This window comes from Sciurus carolinensis, chromosome 1, assembly GCF_902686445.1.
Source record: "Sciurus carolinensis chromosome 1, mSciCar1.2, whole genome shotgun sequence".
NCBI lineage: Eukaryota > Metazoa > Chordata > Mammalia > Rodentia > Sciuridae > Sciurus > Sciurus carolinensis.
Window position 1 is genome coordinate 108,918,229 of NC_062213.1, and position 21,690 is coordinate 108,939,918.

General features: G+C 34.4%; 1 protein-coding gene and 1 non-coding gene across 12 annotated transcripts in view; one reads left to right on the forward strand and one right to left on the reverse strand.

Annotated features, from left to right (window-relative positions):
- Positions 1 to 21,690, forward strand: part of St7l (suppression of tumorigenicity 7 like) — a 214,677-nt gene that overhangs the window by 55,695 nt on the left and 137,292 nt on the right. For all 11 annotated transcript variants that reach the window (XR_007109290.1, XM_047557026.1, XM_047557024.1 and 8 more), the window contains one exon: positions 5,893 to 5,995. Coding sequence is in view for 10 of the 11 variants with exons in the window: in XM_047557026.1 (XP_047412982.1) it covers positions 5,893 to 5,995 (103 nt within the window). In the remaining variant the exon portion in view is untranslated. The remainder of the gene's footprint in view (positions 1 to 5,892; positions 5,996 to 21,690) is intronic.
- On the reverse strand, positions 19,836 to 19,908 carry Trnaa-agc (transfer RNA alanine (anticodon AGC)). The gene has a single exon. It is a non-coding gene; the product is annotated as a tRNA-Ala (tRNA).

Sequence of the window (21,690 nt, forward strand, 5' to 3'; positions counted from 1 at the left end):
TGATGTGGCTGTATCTCTGTAGTATGCTGACTTTAAGTCCTTTGGGTATAGGCCGAGGAGTTGGGTAGCTGGGTCAAATGGTGTGTCCATTCCAAGTTTTCTAAGGAATCTCCACACTGCTTTTCAGAGTGGCTGCACTAATTTGCAGCCCCACCAGCAATATATGAGTGTACCTTTCTCCCCACATCCTCGCCAACACCTGTTGTTGCTTGTATTCTTGATAATCGCCATTCTAATTGGGGTGAGATGGAATCTTAGGGTGGTTTTGATTTGCATTTCTCTTATTACTAGAGATGTTGAACATTTTTTCATATGTTTGTTGATTGCTTGTACATCTTCTGTGAAGTGTCTGTTCATTTCCTTAGCCCATTTGTTGATTGGGTTATTTGTATTCTTGGTGTAGAGTTTTTTGAGTTCTTTATAGATTCTGGAGATTAGTGCTCTATCTGAAGTATGAGTGGCAAAGATTTTCTCCCACTCTGTAGGCTCTCTCTTCGCATTGCTGATAGTTTCCCTTGCTGAGAGAAAGCTTTTTAGTTTGAATCTATCCCAGTTATTGATTCTTGCTTTTATTTCTTGTGCTATGGGAGTCCTGTTAACGAAATCTGATCCTAAGCCAACAAGTTGAAGATTTGGACCTACTTTTTCTTCTATAAGATGCAGGGTCTCTGGTCTGATTTTGAGGTCCTTGATCCTTGTGAGTTGATTTTTGTGCATGGTGAGAGATAGGGGTTTAGTTTCATTCTGTTGCATATAGATTTCCAGTTTTCCCAGCATCATTTGTTGAAGAGGCTATCTTTTCTCCATTGCATATTTTTAACACCTTTGTCTAGTATTAGAAAATTGTATGTATTTGGGTTTGTGTCCGTGTCCTCTATTCTGTACCATCGATCTACCTGTCTATTTTGGTGCCAATACCATGCCGTTTTTGTTACTATTGCTTTGTAGTATAGTTGAAGTTCTGGTATTGTGATACCCCCTCTTTCATTCTTCCTGCTAAGGATTGCTTTAGCTATTCTGGGTTTCTTATTCTTCCAGATGAATTTCATGATTGCTTGCTCTATTTCTGTAAGGTACGTCATTGGGATTTTAATTGGAATTGCGTTCAATCTATATAGCACTTTTGGTAGTATGGCCATTTTGACAATATTAATTCTGCCTATCCAAGAACATGGGAGATCTTTCCATCTTCTAAGGTCTTCCTCAATTTCTTTCTTCAATGTTTTGTAGTTTTCATTGAGATCTTTTACCTCTTTGGTTAGATTGATTCCCAAGTATTTTATTTTTTTTTTTTTTGAGGCTATTGCAAATGGAGTTATTTTCCTCATTTCCCTTTCAACTGTTTTGTCGCTTGCGTATAAAAATGCTTTAGATTTATGCGTGTTGATTTTATAGCCTGCTATTTTGCTGAATTCATTGATGAGGTCTAGAAGTTTTCTGGAGGTGGTTTTTGAATCCTCTAAATATAGAATCATGTCATCAACAAATAGTGACAGCTTAAGTTCCTCTTTTCCTATTTATATCCCTTTAATTTCTTTGGTCTGTCTAATTGCTCTAGCTAGAGTTTCGAGGACAATATTGAATAGAAGTGGTGAAAGAGGACATCCCTGTCTTGTTCCTGTTTTAAAAGGGAATGGTTTCAGTTTTTCTCCATTAAGAATGATGTTGGCCATGGGCTTAGCATAAATAGCCTTTACAATGTTCAGGTATGTCCCTACTATCCCTATTTTTTCTAGTGTTTTGAGCATGAAGGAGTATTGTATTTTGTCGAACACTTTTTCTGCGTCAATTGAAATAACCATATGATTCTTATCCTTAAGTCTATTGACATGATGGTTTATGTTTATTGATTTACGGATGTTGAACCATCCTTGCATTCCAGGGATGAACCTCACTTGATCGTGGTGCACAATTTTCTTAATATGTTTTTGGATACGGTTTGCCAATATTTTGTTAAGGATCTTTGCATCTATATTCATCAAGGATATTGGTCTAAAATTTTCTTTCCTTGATGTGTCTTTTCCTGGTTTGGGTATGAGGGTGATATTAGCTTCATAGAATGAGTTTGGTAGGGTACCCTCCTTTTCTATTTCCTGGAATACTTTGAGAAGTATTGGAATGAGTTCTTCTTTGAAGGTCTTGTAGAACTCGGCTGAGAATTCGTCTGGTCCTGGGCTTTTCTTGGATGGTAGATTTTTAATGGCTTATTCTGTTTCATTGCTTGATATTGATCTGTTTTAAATTGTGTATCCTCCTGGTTTGGAGGAGCATATGTCTCTAGAAATTTGTCAATGTCTTCGGTAGTTTCTATTTTGTTGGAATACAGATTTTCAAAGTAGCTTCTCATTATGTTCTGTATCTCAGTGGTGTCTGTCGTGATAATTCCCTTTTCATCACAAATTTTAGTAATTTGAGTCTTCTCCTCTTTGTTAGTGTGGCTAAGGGTTTGTCTATTTTGTTTATTTTCTCAAAGAACCAACTTTTAGTTTTGTCAATTTTTTGAATTGTTTCTTTTGTTTCAATTTCATTGATTTTAGCTCTGATTTTAATTATTTCCTGTCTTCTACTACTTTTGCTGTTATTCTGTTCTTCTTTTTCTCGGGCATTGAGCTGTAATGTTAGGTCATTTAGTTGTTGACATTTCATTCTTTTCTGGAATGCGCTCCATGCAATGAATTTTCCTCTCAGTACTGCTTTCATAGTGTCCCAGAGATTTTGATATGTTGTATCATCATTCTCATTGACCTCTTAAGAATTTTTTTATCTCCTCCCTGATGCTTTTTGTTATCCATGTTTCATTCAATAGCATATTATTTAGTCTCCATGTGTTGTAGTAATTTCTGTTTTTTATTTTGTCATTGATTTCTACTGTCGGTCCTTTATGATCTGATAGAACACAAGGCAGTATCTCTATTTTTTTGCATTTCCTAAGGGCTGCTTTGTGGCATAATATATGGTCTATTTTCGAGAAGATTCCATGTGCTGCGAGAAGAAAGTGAATCCGCTTGTTGATGGATGGAATATTCTATATATGTCTATTAAGTCTAGGTTATTGATTGTGTTATTGAGTTCTATGGTTTCTTTGGTTGGGTTTTGTTTGGAAGATCTATCTAGTGGTGACAGCAGTGCGTTAAAGTCACCCAGAATTATTGTGTTGTGGTCTTGTGATTCCTGAAATTGAGAAGGATTTGTTTGATGTACAGGGATGCACCATTGTTTGGGGCATAAATATTTACTATCGTTATGTCTTCCTGATTTATGGTTCCCTTAAGCAGTATGAAATGTCCTTCTTTATCCCTTCTGACTAACTTTGGCTTGAAGTCCACTTTATCTGATATAAGGATGGAAACCCCCGCTTTTTTACTGAGTCCATGTGCATGGTAGGTTTTTTCCCATCCTTTCACCTTTAGTCTGTGGATATATCTTTCTATGAGATGAGTCTCTTGCAGGCAGCATATTGTTGGGTCTTTTCTTTTTAATTTAGCCTGCCAGTCTATGTCATGATTTCTTACCATCTTCTCTGTTTAGGCAACTATTTTCAAGATTAAATATTTTGTCTTCATTGTCTGAGGTTCTGTCTTCCAAGTGGTCTAGTCTTTTTGTGATGCTTTCCATTGAGTTTTTTATTTGGTTTATTGTTTCCTTCATTTCAAGGATTTCCATTTGGTTTTTTTTTTGTTTGTTTTTTTGTTTTTTTGGTTTTTTTTTTTTTGAGAATCTCTATCTCTTTGTTGAAATGATCTTTTGCTTCCTGCAGGTGTTCTTTCAGTTTATTGGTATTATCATTCATTGCCTGCATTTGCTCTCTTATCTCATCCTTTGCTTTGCAAATCATCTTAATCATGTATAATCTGAAGTCCTTTTCTGACATTTCTTCTAACATACTGTCATTGGATTCTATTAATATAGAATCTAGATTTGTTTGGATCATTTTCTTCCCTTGTTTTTTCATGTTGTTCATGTATCTTCCCCTCTAGTAGTGCATATCTGGGGTATTGCAGATTTCCCCCTATAGGCTTCTAGTGGCCCTATAGGTTTCCAAAACCCTTTCTTTAAGGGGAGATCTATATTATCAGTGCCCAATTCAGACACTATGCAATCCTAGACCAAATAGTCCCTATGAGGACAATAACAAAATTGTCATAATAAACAGAATGAGTTCAAATATTATCTTCAGTAAAACAAACAGATTTGCAATAAGGTCTGCAGTTTCAAATGGAGGACAAAGAGGATGCAGAGGGATGTAGAATGTGACTGTTAATGGGATAAGAATAGAATATACAGAAGTTCTAGATAATAGAAAGAGTGAGAGTGTAATCAAAAGAAATTGGATGTTAGCATGCAAAAAAGGGAGAAAAAGATTCTGAGGGAACAGCTAAACAAAAGGAAAAGAGAGCAAGAAAAGTAAAGAAATAAAAACTTAAATTTTTTCAATAAGGAGAAAAAAGAAAATCTACAGTATAACAGTCATATAGTAAACCTCCTATAGTTCATCAGCTTGATGCGTGAGAGGTACCTGACAATGAGCTTCAGGTCTCCAGCAGGCGTCTCAGGATGGGTTTTGCCCCACCTAAAGATCAGAGCTATGGTTTCCAGGATTATCCAAGATGGCCGCTCTGGCTTCGAAATGTGTTGGCAAATGGGGAGCTGCAGTTCAGGGTGTGGCTATGGTCAGCAGGAGGTCCTGGAGGCGGGATGCAGTTGGTCAGGCAGGGGTCCTGGAGGTTGGGTATGTTTGGTGTGGTTGTGGGATCCTGGAGGCCGGTTGCAATCAGTCTGTCTAGGGTCCAGGTGATAGGGCACAGTCAGTTGATCTGGGGGTCCTGGTGGCAGGGAGCAGTCAGTTGATGTGAGGGCCCCAGAGGCAGGGAGTGATCGGTCGGGCTGAGGGATCCTGGAGATGGGGCTCAGTCAGTCAGGCCAGGGGTCCTACAGGGCCTGGCTGTTGTCTCAAAATGGCGGCAGCCACGTGTAATCAAACCTGCAGGTACTGTAACAGTGAACTTCCAGGCAACAGCAGGCAGCTGGTGCTCCATTGGTGGTTGCTGATCAGTTTGCTGACTGTTGTTGTACGATCGGGAGGTGAATCTCGTGCATTGGGTGATGGATAGGTGTAAGGCAGGCGATGGGCAGGCAAGAGGCAGGCAAATGGTGGATGATAGGTGCCTGACAGTGAGCAATCTGCACTCAAAAAACGTGTCGATAGGCTGGCAGACTGCAGGTGATCACAGCAGACAAATGGGGTAAACAACAGGGGATCAATAAGCAGCAAAAACTGCCTTACCAAGAAACAGATATCCTCTGCTTGAAACCGGAGTTACAGAGCGACAAGGAACTCAGCCTCCCTCCAGTCCGCCATCTTGGATCCCCTTCCTTGTGTTTTTGACTGTTCTTAATGAATTCTCTTTATTCTGCAGATAAGATATTCAGAAACTGGTTGGGTACAGTGTCTCAGAAAAAGATCAGACTAATCAAATGATGGTCATTGTCTTTCACTTGATATTACTATGCCTTATATGAATTAGAATGAAGTATTTATAGTTTGTTCCTTCTCAGATTAAAAAAAATTGATAAAAATGTACTTATATCGCATGAGATTCTCTGGATGTCCCTGTGTAACATTTCTTAACTTTCCCAAAGTGTGCCTTCAGTGGACTACTTCCAAATGCTTTCTGTACCTCCGTTTGAAAATTTTCATTTCTTATGCTTTCTTATTTTTGTATGTTGAACCAGAGGCTTTACTTTCATTTTTAGTAGTTATCTGGTTTTGAATTTGGCCATTTCCAGAAACATTTGATTTAGAGAAGTATATTATGATCTAACTCCATTCCAACTCCATAATGTTTTTATCTTTTTGGTATTCATTTCTTAATTTTGTGGTTTTTCTTACAGATTCTCTCCAGAAACGGCCTCCAGAAGAGGATTAAGCACAGCAGAAATTAATGCTGTGGAAGCAATTCATAGAGCTGTGGAATTTAATCCTCATGTTCCGAAAGTGAGAAATCTTATAATGAAAATCTTACCTTTATTTAAGTTTATTTAATTGATGACAGTATATAAACCAAAGTTTGGGTTGCCAGTTGAGTCATAGTTGTTTTATTCTCCAATGTTTTGATGCTTACTGTTCATCTTAAAGGAGATGTTAAAAAGCATTTAGAAAGGTGAGTAGGGTTCACTATAAGCTTCGTAATTGCTGTCAAAACAAAAACAAAATTTGAACTATGTTCACTTAGTTCTTTTTTCAGTGGTGCGGATGTTTAACACAGGGCCTTCTGCCCATGCTGGGCAAGCACTCTGCTGCTAAGCAACACTTCCAACCCTAGTTAGCTGTCCTTTTATTATAGTTTTAGAGAAGGAATAATCAACAGCTTAGTCTCAATAAAAGACCATTTATATTTCAGAGCACTAAATTAAATTCTCTGTTACTGTAAAGGCTTTTTCTAGACAAATGCCTGCATCTTAAGCTAGGACTGAGTAGACAAAAACAGGACAAATAGATTAAAATAATCAGTGACAGGAAACAGATATGGAGGTTCCCAGGAAAACTGCTGAGTTGATGTTTATTTAATTGCAGATGAAACTACCTGCTTTGTATGTCTTTATAATGTACACCTTGCAGTCATAAGAAATTACTGGTTAATCTTAGTGTGTTATTACCCCAAAAACCAAGATTAAAATTTGAGTTTATAGAGCTGGGGAGATAGCTCAGTTGGTAAAGTGCTTGCCTTGCAAGTACAGGACCCTGGATTTGATCCCCAGCACCGCAAAAAAAAAAAAAAAAATTTGAGTTTATAAGCAGTATCCCCATAGAATATTCAAGAATTGATGCCCTTTCTACAAAATATTATAGCTAGTGTAGTATGTGTTAATGGAACTTGGAAGTTGGTGGACCATAAAGAGATTAAGTTCTAAAATCGTATCCAAGAAGAGGAAGTTGCAGGCCTCTTAGAGTAAATAAAGATATATAGTTAAGAAAATTACTGAAATCTAGGGCTGAGGTTGTGGCTCGGTGGTAGGGTGCTTGCATAGCATGTGTGATCCCCAGCACTGAAAAAAAGTTTATTAATGAAAATCAACAAATGTTTATTTATACCATTCTTTTATTAAGTAGTATTGGTTCCATAAATTTAAATTAAATTAAAAAAAATTTTTTTTAGTTGTAGATTGACACAATACCTTTATTTATTTATTTTCTGTGGTGCTAAGGATGAACCCAATGCCCCATGTGTGCCAGGCAAGTACTCTACCGCTGAGCCACCACCCCAGCCCTAAATAAAATTCTTACTATAATTAAAATGTACCTGCAGCAAAGCATATAGACAGAAATGTGCATTTTAATGATTTATTATAAAGTGAATGCTTGGAAACTGCCACTGAGATTAGAAAACATAACATTGTCAACTCCCAGAAGCCCACCTAATTGCCCTTTCCCAACTACAGCCTCTACTTTTTTATCTAAAGGTAACCACACCACTGTTCTGACTTTGATTATATTTAGGTACTCTTTTTCTTCATATTTTTGGTCTATACTTTTCCCTTATTGCTGATCTTATAAATGAGTTAATAAGAAATTCACCACTCTCTCTCTTTTTATTCTCTGGAATAATTTATATATAATTAGGATTATTTCTGCCATAAATGATTAGTAAAATTGTTGATAAAGACATGATTTTGGAATTTTCTTTGTGAAAACCTTTGAGTTATGAATTTTATTTCATTAGTTTAATAATTTAATTATAAATAAAATTTTTAATAATTATCTCATAACTATGGAAATATTTTATTCTTGTGTTGGCTTTTTTGTAAGTGGTATATTTCTTTTTTTGAAGGTATAAACAAACACTTTTTTTAAATTGATGCATTATAATTGTATATAATGGTGGGTTTTGTTGGTAAGTTGTATATTTTTAAGAATTATTTCATTAGACTTCTCAAATTCACTGGCATAAAGTCATAAAATCCGTTTCTTACATTGCATCCTTTTTTAACATCCCTTTAAAACTTTTTATTTAGTTAGTTATTTTTGTGGTGCTGGGGCTTGAACGCTGACTTGAACCCAGGGTGTTGCATGTAGTAGGCAAGCACTCTGCCACTTAGCTACATCCCCAGCCCCACTTTTTAATTTTTTTAAGTATTAAGGATTGAACATGGTTTCATACATTGGCAAGCACTCTCTCACTGAGCTGCATCTCCAGCATCCTCACTGTTTAAACAAATTTTGTTTCTGAGACAGTCTCAGAGTTGCCCAGATTGACCTCAGACTTGGGCCTTTCCACCTCAGCCTCCTGAGTAGCTGGAATTACAGACATATGCCTCTGCACCTAGTAGAATATTCATTTTTTAATGTGTAACATAGCTACTTTTTTTCCTCTTGCTCAGATACCTCAGAGGTCTATTTTGTTGATGTTTGCAAAGAACCAAGCTCTGACTTACTTTGGCTTTTAAAATTCTTCTATTATCTGTTTTCTGGTATATTCATTTCTGTTCTTTTTAAAAAAGTTTTTTTAGTTGTCAATGGACCTTTTTTTTTTTTTTTTTTTTTTTTTTTTTTTTTTTAATGTGGTGCTTAGAATTGAACCTAATGTGTTATGCATGCTAGGCAAGCGCTCTACCACTGAGATACAACTGCAGCCCTCATTTCTGTTCTTTATTGCCTGCTTTTAACTTGTTTGGGCTTATTTCATATATTTTTTAAATTTCCTATATCTTCTTGTATAGGTACTTTACTCCTTAATTTTCAGTCTTTCTTCTTTCTAATATATTCAGTTAAGTTCAAAAACTTCTAGGCACAAGTTTAACTGTATACAATAGCAATATTTTTTTTTTTTTTACAGAATTTAGTTCAAAATATTTTCTAATTTCTATTATGATTTCTTTGATTTAGAGTTATATATAGTCCATTCAGTGATTTCTTTTGTGTGTGTGTGTGTGTGTGTTTGTGTGTTTGCATGCTTACATGCTAGGGACTGAACCCAGGGCCTACCACATGCTAAACACATACTCTACCACAGAACTATACCCCCAGCCCAAGATTTATTTCTTAATTTCCAAATATACAAGACTATCTTTTTATTAATGATTTTTAGCATAATTGCATTGTAATTAGAAATATATTCTATATAATTTTACTCCTTTGAAACATTTTTCAGTTCTTGAATTTCTGCTTATTTTTCATATCTTCTGTATTATTTATTTTCTTCTGTCATTTAAATTTTTTTTAGTTGTAGATGAACACGATAAAATAAATAAAACACGATTTGTTTTATTTATTTATTTTTATGTGGTGCTGAGGATTGAACCCAATGCCTCACACATACTAAGCAAGTATTTTGTCACTGAGCCACAATCCCAGCCCCTAAGGTAGTTATCTTAGTCTTTTCTCTGACAGTCCCAATATCTGGAACTATGATATTTCCATTTATATGATCTGTTTTTCTGTTACATCAAATTTCTGTTGTTTTGTGCCTAGTTTTCTTTGACTGTGTGTCAGATACTTTGTTTGAAAAGTCATAAATATAGGCCAAAACCTTGGATAATACTCTCTTCCAGATAGAATTTTCTTTGCTCTTAATGCCTAGAAGAATCATGGCCAGAGTCACCTTAATCACCTTAAATTCAAGTGATTAATATTTTCTGGACCACCTAGGTGACTTGAAACTGGGTTCTAGTCAATGAAAGTTGTGTTTTATTTCTGGTTCACTCTTGCCCCGAGGATGCAACCTTTTATGGGCCCAATTTTACCAGGGCTTTCCTAGGACTTCCCCTGACTTTATATGTCAGAAAGACTGAATAGCCCCCTAGTCATTTCATATAGAATTGGCAGATCTGCCACAGTAAAAGAAACCCAACTGTGACTTATTTCTCTGGACTTCTGTCTTTGAACTGTGGACTGGTAATTATTTACCCTTTATTTGTTCTCTGATGTATTCAGTTAGTTGTTTTTGTGTGTGTGGTACTGGGGATTGAACCCAGGGCCTTGTGCTTGCCAGGCAGGCACTCTACCAACTGAGCTACATCCCCAGCCCTTAGTTAGATTTTTAAAAATATTTTATTTAGCTTTTTCTTTTTGGGAAAGTTGATCTGAATTACCCAATCTCCCATTACTGGAAGCAGAAATTTGTAAATACTTTTAAATGAAATCATCTGCTGTCTCATGGTACAGAATGGTTAAGAGAATGAATTCTGCAACCAAACTGCTGTGGTCTGAATTCTGGTTCTACTCTCTCCAAGCTGTATGCCTTTGGATGAGTTATTTAACTTTTTTGGACTTGAGTTTCCTCTTGTGTAAAATGAAGATAATATTTACTACCTAATACAGTTGTTATGAAGATTAAAGGAGTTCATAGTTTTAAAGTACTTAAAAGAGTACCTGACACACAGAAAGCATTACAGAAGTGATTTGTTACTACTGTTATTATCCAAGGTGAGTTTATAATGTGTTGTTTACATAAGAAGATAAGCAACAATTATTGGGTAGAACTCTTTAAATACACCATTAAGATGTCCAAAAGTTTTTATTCAATTTCCACTGGAAATAGCAATATGAACTATCTGCTCCCTATGGTTATGCTTTTCAGACCATCTCATGCAAAATGTACTCTCAGCAATAGCAATTATGATGATGTACATTGATTTTCAAAACTACTGTTGGGGGAACATGAGTGGAAGCAATGCCAGGTATTATCCTAATTATAAAATTGAATGGTTGAATAGGTAATATTTATTAACATTCAGATTAAATCTGCTCTTAAAAAAAAAAATCTGGATTGCTGCTGGGTATGGTGGCACATGTCTGTAATCCCAGCTCCTTAGGAGGCAAAGGCAGGAGTATCTCAAGTTTGAAGCCAGCCTCAGCAACTTAGTTAGACCCTGTGTCAAAATTTTAAAAAATTGAAAATTTTAAAAAAAGGAGGCTGAGGTTGTAACTCAGTGCTAAAGCACCTCTGAGTTCAATTCCTAGCACTACAAAAAGCAAAACAAAAACAAAAAATCTGGAATGCTTTTAGAGATACTTTTTTTTAGTTTATACACACACAGAAACACTACAAAATAATTCGAGAAATCAAAGAAGACCTAAATAAATAGATATATGTATATATGATATTTATATATTAGAAGACTCAATATTGTTAGAGCACAGCTCTTCCCAAATTGATCTATAAATTGAATACAGCTCCTTTCAAAATGCAAGTAAGCTTGTTTGTAGAAATTAACAAACTCATCCTAAAATTTATGTGAAAATGCAAAGAACATAGAATAGCCACAATTTTAAGAAAGCTAAATAAGATTGGAGCACTTAACCCTATCCAATTCTAGTACATTTTAAAGCTATAGTAATTTGTATAATATTGGCTTAAAGAGTCAAGTATAGATCAGTGTAAAATAATACAGAATCCTAAAATTAACTGACATAAAATAAAATCAGTTGTTCAACAAGATTTCTAAGGCAATTCAGTGGAGGAATAACTTTGAACAAATGGTGCTGGAATAATTTGGCTGTGTGCCAAAACAAACAAAACATGTAGATCCTTCTCTCACATTCAAAAGTGAACTGAAAATGGATTGTAGACTTAATTCTAAGGGTAAAATTATAAAACTCTCAGAAGGAAACTTGGAAGAAAATCTTTGTGACCTTGGGTTAGGGAAAAAATTTTTCAAAAGCAGGATCCATAAGAGAAAACTTGGTAAATTGGACTTACAATTGAAAACTTGCCAGCATGGTGATGTACACCTGAAATCCCAGCTACTTGAAAGACTGAGGCAGGTGGATCTCAGGTTCAAGTCTAGCCTGTGCAACTTAGCAAGACCCTGTCTCAAAATTTAAAAATAATAAAAGGGCTGGGGATGTAGCTCAGTGTTAGAGCACCCGTTATCAATCCTTAGTACCAGGTTTGGGGCGGGAGTGGGGGAGGAAGACATCATAAGAAAATGAAAAGATAAAGCACAGACTAGGAGAACATAATTAACTAATTATTTATCTATTAAAAGACTTGTATCTAGAACATGTATGGAACTGGAGGACAGACTACACACTAAAAACATGGGTGTAAAGGATTTGAACAGTCATTTCACCAAATATACATAAATAGCTAATAGGCACATGAAAAGATACTCAGCAACCTTCATCATTAGGGAAACTCAAATTGAAACCACAATATACTACCTCATGCATATTAGAATGACTATACTCACTAATATTGATATCAAATATTGGCAAGGATTATGAAGAAACTACATTAATTGCTCTGGACATGTAAAATGGTATCGCTACTTTGGGAAACAGTTTTGCAGTTAAGTGTACGTTTACCATGTGACCCATCAATTCCATCCCTAGTTATCTACTCAAGAACAATGAAAACATAAGTCCAAAGATTTTGTATTCAAATTTTCTTAGCAGAATTAGTCACAGTAACCAAAAACTTGAAATAATTGAGATAAGTGAATAAATAAATTGTGGTGTGTCCCTACAATGGAACACTACTTAGCAATAAAAAAGAACAGGTTATCAGCATATATAGTAATATGGATAAACCTCAGTTACTTTATGCTGAGTAAAAAGAGCCAGTTAGGGCTGGGGATATAGCTCAGTTGGTAGAGTGCTTGCCTCCCATGCACAAGGTCCTGGGTTCTATCACCAGCACCACAAAAAAAAAAAAAAAAAAAAAAAAAAAAAACCAGCCAGTGACAAAAGATAACATTACATGATTCTATTTTTATATTTCTTAAAAAAGATAAAATTATACACATAAAAAGCAGATCAGTGGTTTCCTGGGCAAAGGGTAGAAGTAGGAGTTGATTGCAATTTGGCATGAGAGAACTTTTTGTAGTGATAGTTGCACAATTGTATGAATTTACTGAAAATCATTACCATTGTACTCAGTGGTAAATTTCATCATATGTAAAGTATAACTTAATAAAATTGTTTTCTGTGTATACATATACTTTTAATACTTTTAAATCATTTTTGTTTATGGGCAAAAGTTTATACATTTCTCCCTCAACTCAATATTAAAGGAGTTGATAGTTCAACTCTATCAAAATATCCAGCTTAGTACTGTAGTGCTTTAAACTTAGATTGTTTTATAGACACACACTTTAAATCAAGTGTTATCAAAAAAAGTAATTATTAAGGTTTATTAGAGAAATTTTAAACTCCACCAATTTGAATAATATCCCACTTACATGATATTAATTTTACATGAACTGAGAGAGCTCTGGAATTCGTGACTGTTTTTGTCAGGGTTTTACCAGTGATGAAGTATGTACAAACCTCTTTCTTTCTTGTTATGGTCTCTTCCTGACTCCCAACTGAAGGCAAAAAAAGATAAAGGACTTTAGGGAATTTCTTCCTGAAACTTCATCTGTGGACAGTGATAACTTACTTAACCCAAATAAACAGTATTGTTTAAAATATATATATATATATGTATATAGACACATACATACATATATGTGTACATATATACATATATGTGTATAAATTCATTTTTAATGCTTTTATTACAAATTATGTAAATTTGTTAGATGGTTATATGAATATTAGCAGTAAAATGACAAAGAATTTTAGCAGGAAATATTTTTTGGCAATTTTCCACATTGCTATAACAAATTTCTGTAGGCTGTAGGTCAAGAGCCATGCAATTTGTTAAAGCTGGAAACTATTAGAAGGACTGTAGCTCATATAAACCTCTTCAGGCTATAAAATTGCTCTTTGGTAATTCATTAATATTGATTGCCTGTATATTTTAATTCTATTGAATGAATTTCAGTGTATAGTAACTATTATAGTACTGTTAAAAAAAATTGAACAGCATGGGTTTTTGACTTGTTCTTCATTATCTAGCTGTGGTTTGGTTCAACAAACTTTTTTTTACCTGAGTCACTGAACATGAAAAGGATTCTGACCTTTCATCCACTATAGAAATTGTCCATTTTAAATTGTCAGTAGAAAATGTTTCATGTATTCTCAATATTCCGTAGCATCAAGTTTCATTCATTTTAGTGTCTCATATTCTTTATTATGCAATCATTAGTTTTTTTTCTTTTGAGATAATTTGTATACTATAAAATTTACTCTTTTAAAGTATATAATTCAGTGGTTATTAATGTATTCACAAGGTTGTAAAATCATTACTATCGTCTGATTTTAGATGTTTTCATTACTGTAGAAAGAATCCCTATACCTACTAGTAGGCACTTTCCATTCCTCCTATTCTCAGCCCTGGTTACCATTAATTGTCTTTATGAACTTAACCTGTTCTGGGCTTATCATCTAAATGGATTAGTAATATGTGGTCTTTTGTGTCTGACTTTTTTTTTTTTTTTTTTTTTTTTTTGGTTTGTGTCTGACTTCTTTCCAATCCTTTTTATGGATTGGTGTCTGACTTCTTTCCATTTCTTTTTATGGATGAATAGTATTCTATTGTATGAGTATGCCACATTTTCCTTGTTCATCAATTGGTGGTCACTTGGGTTGGTTCCATTTTTTGACTAGTGTAAATAATGTTATTGTGATCATTCATGTACAAGTTTTGTGTAAGCATATGTTTTCAATTCTCTTGGGGAAATACCTACAGTGAATTGATGAATTGTATAGTAATTCTGTGTTTAATTTGTGAGAGACTGTGAAACTGTTTTATAAAGTAACTACACTTATCTTACATTCCCACCAAAAAGATATAACAGTTCCAATTTTTCTACATTAATACTGACACTTGTTATTGACTGTCTTTTAAAATTATAGTTATCCTAGTGGATATAAAGTAATATCTCATGATTTTTGTTTGCATATTCCTAGTGACCAATGATGTTGAGCATCTTTTAATGTGCTTATTGTTCATTTGCTCATCTTCTTTGAGAAATGTCTGTTCTAGTCCCTTAAATATTTTAATACATTTTTTAAATTCATTACTGGGGAATAAAAAAACCCAGGTTCTTGCATATGCTAGTCAAGCACTCCACTACTGAGCTTTGCCCCATCCCAATTTTTTTTTTTAATTATGGAATGTATTCTATTGTCTTTTTATTATAGCAAGTATTTTAACATTATTATTATAATAGACCATTTATGCTCTTGATAAATGTGCCCCAAACAATTGTGTATCATATTTTTTAAATTAGTCATTTTATTTTTATTTATTTTTTATTTTTTATCATATTTTAAAATGCCACAATCACATGCAATTTCACCTATGAAAAGTAAGCCTGAAAATGAGTCATGAACCTTGCTGAGATATGGATGTTGAAGATTCTGCTAGGCTTATTCATTAGGTAAGTTATGTCTATGCACAAGCCTCAGAGTACAATCCAAATGTGTGTTGCTTTAAATCATGAATGTTTAGAATTTCCACAGATAATTGAAATTTTAAATGTTAAATCCATGCATGTCAGTGATCTGCTGTAGATGTAATTGTTCTTATCATGACACTTTACACATCAGTTAGAATAGTATTGTCCTGCTTTTTTTTTTTTTTTTTTGGTGTGCGTTTGTGTGTGTGTGTGTGTGTGTGTGTGTGTGTGTGTGTGTTACTTATTGAGGATTAAACCCAGGGCCTCACACATGCTTAGCAAGTAAGTGCTCTACCATGAAGTACGAGCCCTCTTGTTTTTTTGAGAGAGGATCTTACTCAGTTGCCCATGCTGGCTTCAAACTCCAGTTTTGGTCTACCAAGATTATATCTAGCTACTATTGTCCAGCTTGAATTTAGGGTCTAGCAATAGCTTGCTGTAATATTTCACTAAAGATTTTTTTATAAGCATACTACTGCCAAATTTTTCTAAGTTTCACTTTTATCTTTAAATTAGAAATAATTTCTTTAAAAAAATAAAATCACAGATTGGGCCTGGTGGCGCACATTCATAATCCCAGCAACTAAGGAGGTTGAGGCAGGAGGATCACAAATTCAAGACTAGCCTCAGCAACTTAGCAAGATCCTGTCTGAAACTAATAAATATAAAGAGCTAGGGATATACCTCAGTGGTAGAGCAACCCTGGATTTAATCACCAATACCTAAATAAATAAATACAAACAGAATCACAGAATAGGAAGTATAGAAACATACCCTCATATACTGTCAATTTACTTTTGACAAAAGCACCAATGCAATTTGATGGCAGAGAGGAACCTCATCAACAAATGGTATCTAAGTGGGCATATCTATATGCCTTTTTCTCATAGCATACACAAAGATTATTTTGGGATGGATCATTGATGTAAATGTAGAAGTTAAAATTCTACGCCATCTAGAAGAACACATCTAAGAATATCTTTGAAACCTTTGTATAGGCAAAGACTTCCTAGGATATAAAAGGCACTTAACTGTAAGAGGAAAATAATTATGAACTGTACTGGATAAAAATTATATAAATTTGCTTATCTTAGTGTTAAGAAAAGGAAAAAAAAGCCAAGATATGGAAAAAATATCTGTAATATGGTTTCTGGCAAAGGACTCATATCCAGAATATATAAATATAGAAAAACAATGTAAGAAATGGGCAAAAGGGGCTGGGGAGATAGCTCATTCGGTAGAGTGCTTGCCTTGTAAGCACAAGGCCCTGGGTTCGATCCCCAGCACCCAAAAAAAAAAAAAAGAAAGAAAGAAAGAAATGGGCAAAAGCCTCACACAGATTCTTCACAAAAGAAGGTATTAAAATGTTCAATAAACAGTAAAGAGGTGCTTAACATCATTAGTTACCAGAGAAATGCAAGGTACCACTTCACACCTACCAGAATGGCTAAATCTAAGAAGACTGATAAAATATTGGTAAGAATGAGAGGACTTTCATACATTATTGCTAAGACTATAAAATGACACAACCACATTGGAAATCTCTCTCTCTCTCTCTCTCTCTCTCTCTCTCTCTCTTTTTTCCCCCTCCTTTGGTACTTCGAATTGAACCCAAGGGCGCTTAACCACTGAGCCCCATCCCCACTCCTTTTTTATATTTTATTTAGAGACAGGGTCTTGCTAAGTTGCTGAGGCTGACCTTGAATTTGCAATACTCCTCCCTCCCAAGTCTTTGGGATTACAGGTGTGCACTACCATGCATGGCAGAAAACTATCAATTTCTTATCAACATATGCTTCAAGCTGTGACCCAGCAATTCTACTCCAAGGTATATTCCTAAGAGATATGAAAGCATATGTCCACAAAAAGACAAGAACATGAATGTTCATAGCAGCTTTATTAATATCAGCCCCAAAGTGGAAACAACCCAAATGTCCATCAATAGGTAAATGGATAAACAATTTGCAGTATAGTCAGTGGGATACTTACTATTCAGCAATTGAAAAGGAACTAGTGATACAAGCAAAATATGAATGAAACCCAAAAATAAAATGCACACAAGTAGATAATAATTCCATTGATATGAAGTTCAAGAAAAGGCAAACAGCAATCTGTGCTGATAAAAATTAAAAGTGTTTGCCTCAAGTTATCAAAGTGGGTAATTAACTGCAAATGAGAATTTTCTGAAGTGATAGGAATACTGCATCTTGATTGTTCATTACTTTTCTACATTTATTAAAACTCATTAAAGTGCATATTTAAGATCTGTGCATTTTAAATTATAATAAAAAAGAATCCAAATCAGTATAGGAAGCACTGTAAAAGTGTTGTGTCTTCTGATTAAATAAGGTAATGTATGTAAAGTTCTTAACATAGCATCTGAATTTGAGGCAACAGTATTGATTAGCATAGTAGTCATTTTCTCATTTTGTTTGAGCTTTACTAGTATGTTCTTTCCCCATGAATATTTTTTTTATTGTAAACAAATGTGATACGTGTTGTTTCTCTGTTTGTATCCCCATGAATATTATTTAAGCATTTAGAGTCTTAGAATGTGTAAGATTTGAGGAGTTCTTTGTTGTGTTGAGGTGAAGGTAAGGATAATGAAATAGGGATTAAACTAAAATGAATTAAATTAACACTTAGAATAATTTGTGCCTTATAGAAGTCCTCAGGGAAAGAACAAAAGTACAAGATTAAAAAATAAAACAATAATGAAAACTTGTTTAGTAAAAACTCTATAACTTGAGTACATATTTAGGAATATATCTGTAGCTTTTTAACATTATTATTTCTTACTTTACAATAAAACTGTTTTTAGTGTTGTTTTATCAAGAAAAACCATACCTTTTACCTTTTATAAGTACAAGGTGAGTTTTAATAGGACCTAAAATCCATTCTGATTGACAGGAATGGAAGCATGTAGGATGTTAGGAGTCTTATACAATATAGATGATAGTACCTCTTTAGCAGCCTTTCATTGGCTAAACTACCTATATTAGCGGCACATATAAAAGATAAGAGGGAGCCCTGCACTGAATTGAGATTCTGCGTGGCAGAGCAGAAGTAAAAGAACAAGAAAAGTAGTGTTAGAGCACAGTGAGACCTTTGCCTTTCCATTATGTTGTATTGTGACCTAAATAGGAGAGTTGAGATATGGAATGCTTATCTCTTGACATGTGGCTCTGTAGGATGATGTGGAAGGGAGTTTTCCTATCTTGATTGCCTTCTGTAACCCTTCTTCCCTTTCCCTTCCATATAAGGTCACTTTCCCTTTATTCCTGAGGCTATAGAAGAAGTAGGATGGACTCCTTTTAACAATAAAGCCTTGATCCAGGATCATGTTGTGTCTCTCTGCGGGCAGGGAAACACGATAGTTATGTTTTCCATATTTTATTCACATAGCAATTCTGTTTACTTTCTATCTGGGAACTATCTTTAGTCTCTCCCTAATACATATCCACACAGACTATTGCATTCAGCCTGCCTGTCCGATCTCATAGAATGTGCACTGAGAACACTAATTGCAGAGATAAATTGGTTCTTTGTGTGCATGACTGATCAAGAGCAGTGCCTTAATTTCAGATGTCTTCAGAGAGATTTTTCTTTAACCTCTGCTTTTAAGAGGAAGATTATAAAGCATTATCATTACTTCAGGTCAGAATTATATTGCTTTTGGTCAAAAGCTGTTATAAGATTTACAAAGTAATAGAAAAAAAGTAATCTAGAGATAAATTATAAAGATCAAAGCTGTTCAAAATTAAAGTGAATTTGAGTGTAAGCATAGGTATGGCTTTAGAGTCATAAAAGAAACCATCCATGCATGAGACCCTGGGTTCGATTCCCTAGTACCACAAGGGAAATAAAAAAGAAAAAGAAAAGAAACCATCTGATCATATAGTATACAATACTGTATGTATTTAGTTATACTAAATAGTATTTAGTTATACTAAAAATAGTTATACTATATAGTGTTTAGTTATAGCTAAAAAGTAGCTTTAATCTTTTAATGTTTTTAGTGAAAAGCAAAGAACTAAAATAGTTATTTGAATACAGTATGTTGAACACTAGTCTTGTCCCAAGTAATTTCTCATTTGTTACAGATAACTATTGAATCATTCAGAGGTAGTATGGAGGATCCTGCAGCACATATTAGATACTAGCTTTGATTCATGTCTTCAGCTATATTCTATTTACTGATAATTTCCAAATTGGTGTCTTTTAACTCTGGCTTCCCTTTTCATCTAGAGACTTGTGTTTCCATCTGGTTGTGAAAATCCTTACTGACATGCATGCTTAAGACATTTTAACTTATCTTAAACTGAATTTTTAGAACTTATTTTCAAAGTTTTTTTTCCCAAACTGTCTCTTCTTCCTTCTTTATTTTGATTTATGACTTTATTATCTTCTTCTTGTAATTAACCTTTACCTCTGCCCTTTGCAAATTACCAATTCATATTATAACCTTTGGAATGTTTTTCATATCTATCCATCGCTACTTTTCATCACCATTGTGCAATTTCACGACGTATACTTTTCTTTTTCTTTTGAGGTACTGGGAATTGAACCCAGGACCTTGTACTTGCTAGGCAAGTGCTCTACCACTGAGCTATATCCCCAGTCCACTCACTACCTATACTTAAAAAAAATACCGTTATTATAATAAAAACAGTGGATGCTTTTGGGGAAAAAAAATTCACTTTCAGGAGTTTGTGATGTAAAAAATCCTCAATTGTTTAATTCCCAATTTTACTTCTCTGAAGTAACCACTATGTATTTGGGGTATATATTGCCAGGCATTTTCTATGCATATACAAATCACCTCAATACTTTATCATCTCTTGTGTGAGCTATTAAAGCAGATTTTATGGTGGTCTCCCTGCCATCAGCCCCTTTTCACTCAGTCTATCACCAGAGTTGTCTACCTAGTTACTAAATCTTACCTTGGTTAAAGCCTTACTTATTCCCTGTTACCTACAGGATAAGGACCAACGCCTTATACTACACATATAGGAGCCCTTCACAGTCTGGTACCCATCCTTACTCCTTGTCACTTCTGCCTTGCTTCTTATCTCCAGTGTCACTCTTCATAATAATAAATCATGTCTCATCATATTCCACTACCATTATATATATGCTCAATCTTTTCTCTATTTGGCAAGTTCCTACTCATTGCCCATGCCCCTCCCCATTATTATCTCCTTTTAAAGAGAGTCTGTCCCATTTTTCTCAAGCAGAGATAATGGTTTGTTCCTCTGTTCCTTCAATCATATCTTTTGTTTCTTTGTTTTTGGTCTCAGCTATGTGTCTGCTCCCTATACCCTGTGAATAAGAGCAGGGCTCTTAATTCATTTTATGTTTAATACTGTACCTATCATGACAAATACTCAATAAATATTGGTAAATAGACATGTCTTTAATTTAAAAGACCATCTTAGAGAGTAAAATTTTATGCCCTTAATTTCTTGAACTTTTTAAGCCATTTTTTTTAATGTTTTGCAATTTTTGGTTAATGATACTATTTTTTATCTTTTAAGGATAGTAGTACAATTCCATCCAATATGATCTTATTTCTTATATTATGGAAATAATTCACATTTATTTTTTTAAATTTATTTTGCAATTCTGGAATTAAACCCAGGGACCTTTATCACTGAGCTACATTCCCAGCTCTCTTTTTATTTTTTATTTTGAGACAGGGTCTTACCAAGTTGCCTATGCTGACCCCAAACTTGAGATCCTTCTGCCTCAGCCTCACAGGTAGCTGGGATTACAGACATGCCACCATGCCCAGTTTAACTCCACTTTTAATAGACTATAGTAATTTTCAATGTTAGATTTGTATAGAGAAAAATATTACAAGATATATTAAATGAAGTAAAAAATGATACATAACAGTTTGATCCTACTTTTGAAGAAAAATGGAGTCAGTATATTATATGTGGGGGTTGGAAGTTTAACTTAGTGATAGAACATTTGCCTAGCATATGCAAAGCCCTGGGATTCCAGTACCACACACACACAAATGTATATTATACATAAAAAATAAACCTAGACAAACAAATTAATATCTTTATTTTCTTTATTCTTTTGTTCTATTTTCTTTGTTCTTTTATTCTCCAAACATTTAGTATACTATTTTCTACTGCCAAGCTCTGTTATATTTGCAGTACACCAAGCATGTATTTTTGTATACTAAGCATGTACTTTTCTAAGCAGTAAAAAAGACCAAAATCAAACAAACCACTCTTCAGTTTGTAACCTTCCATATTCTTCTTAGAAAAGCATAGGCAGGGGTTTGGGGTTGTGGCTCAGTGGTAGAGCACTTGCCCAGCTTGTATCAGGCACTGGGTTAAATCCTCAGCATCACATAAAAATAAATAAATAAAATAAAAGCATTGT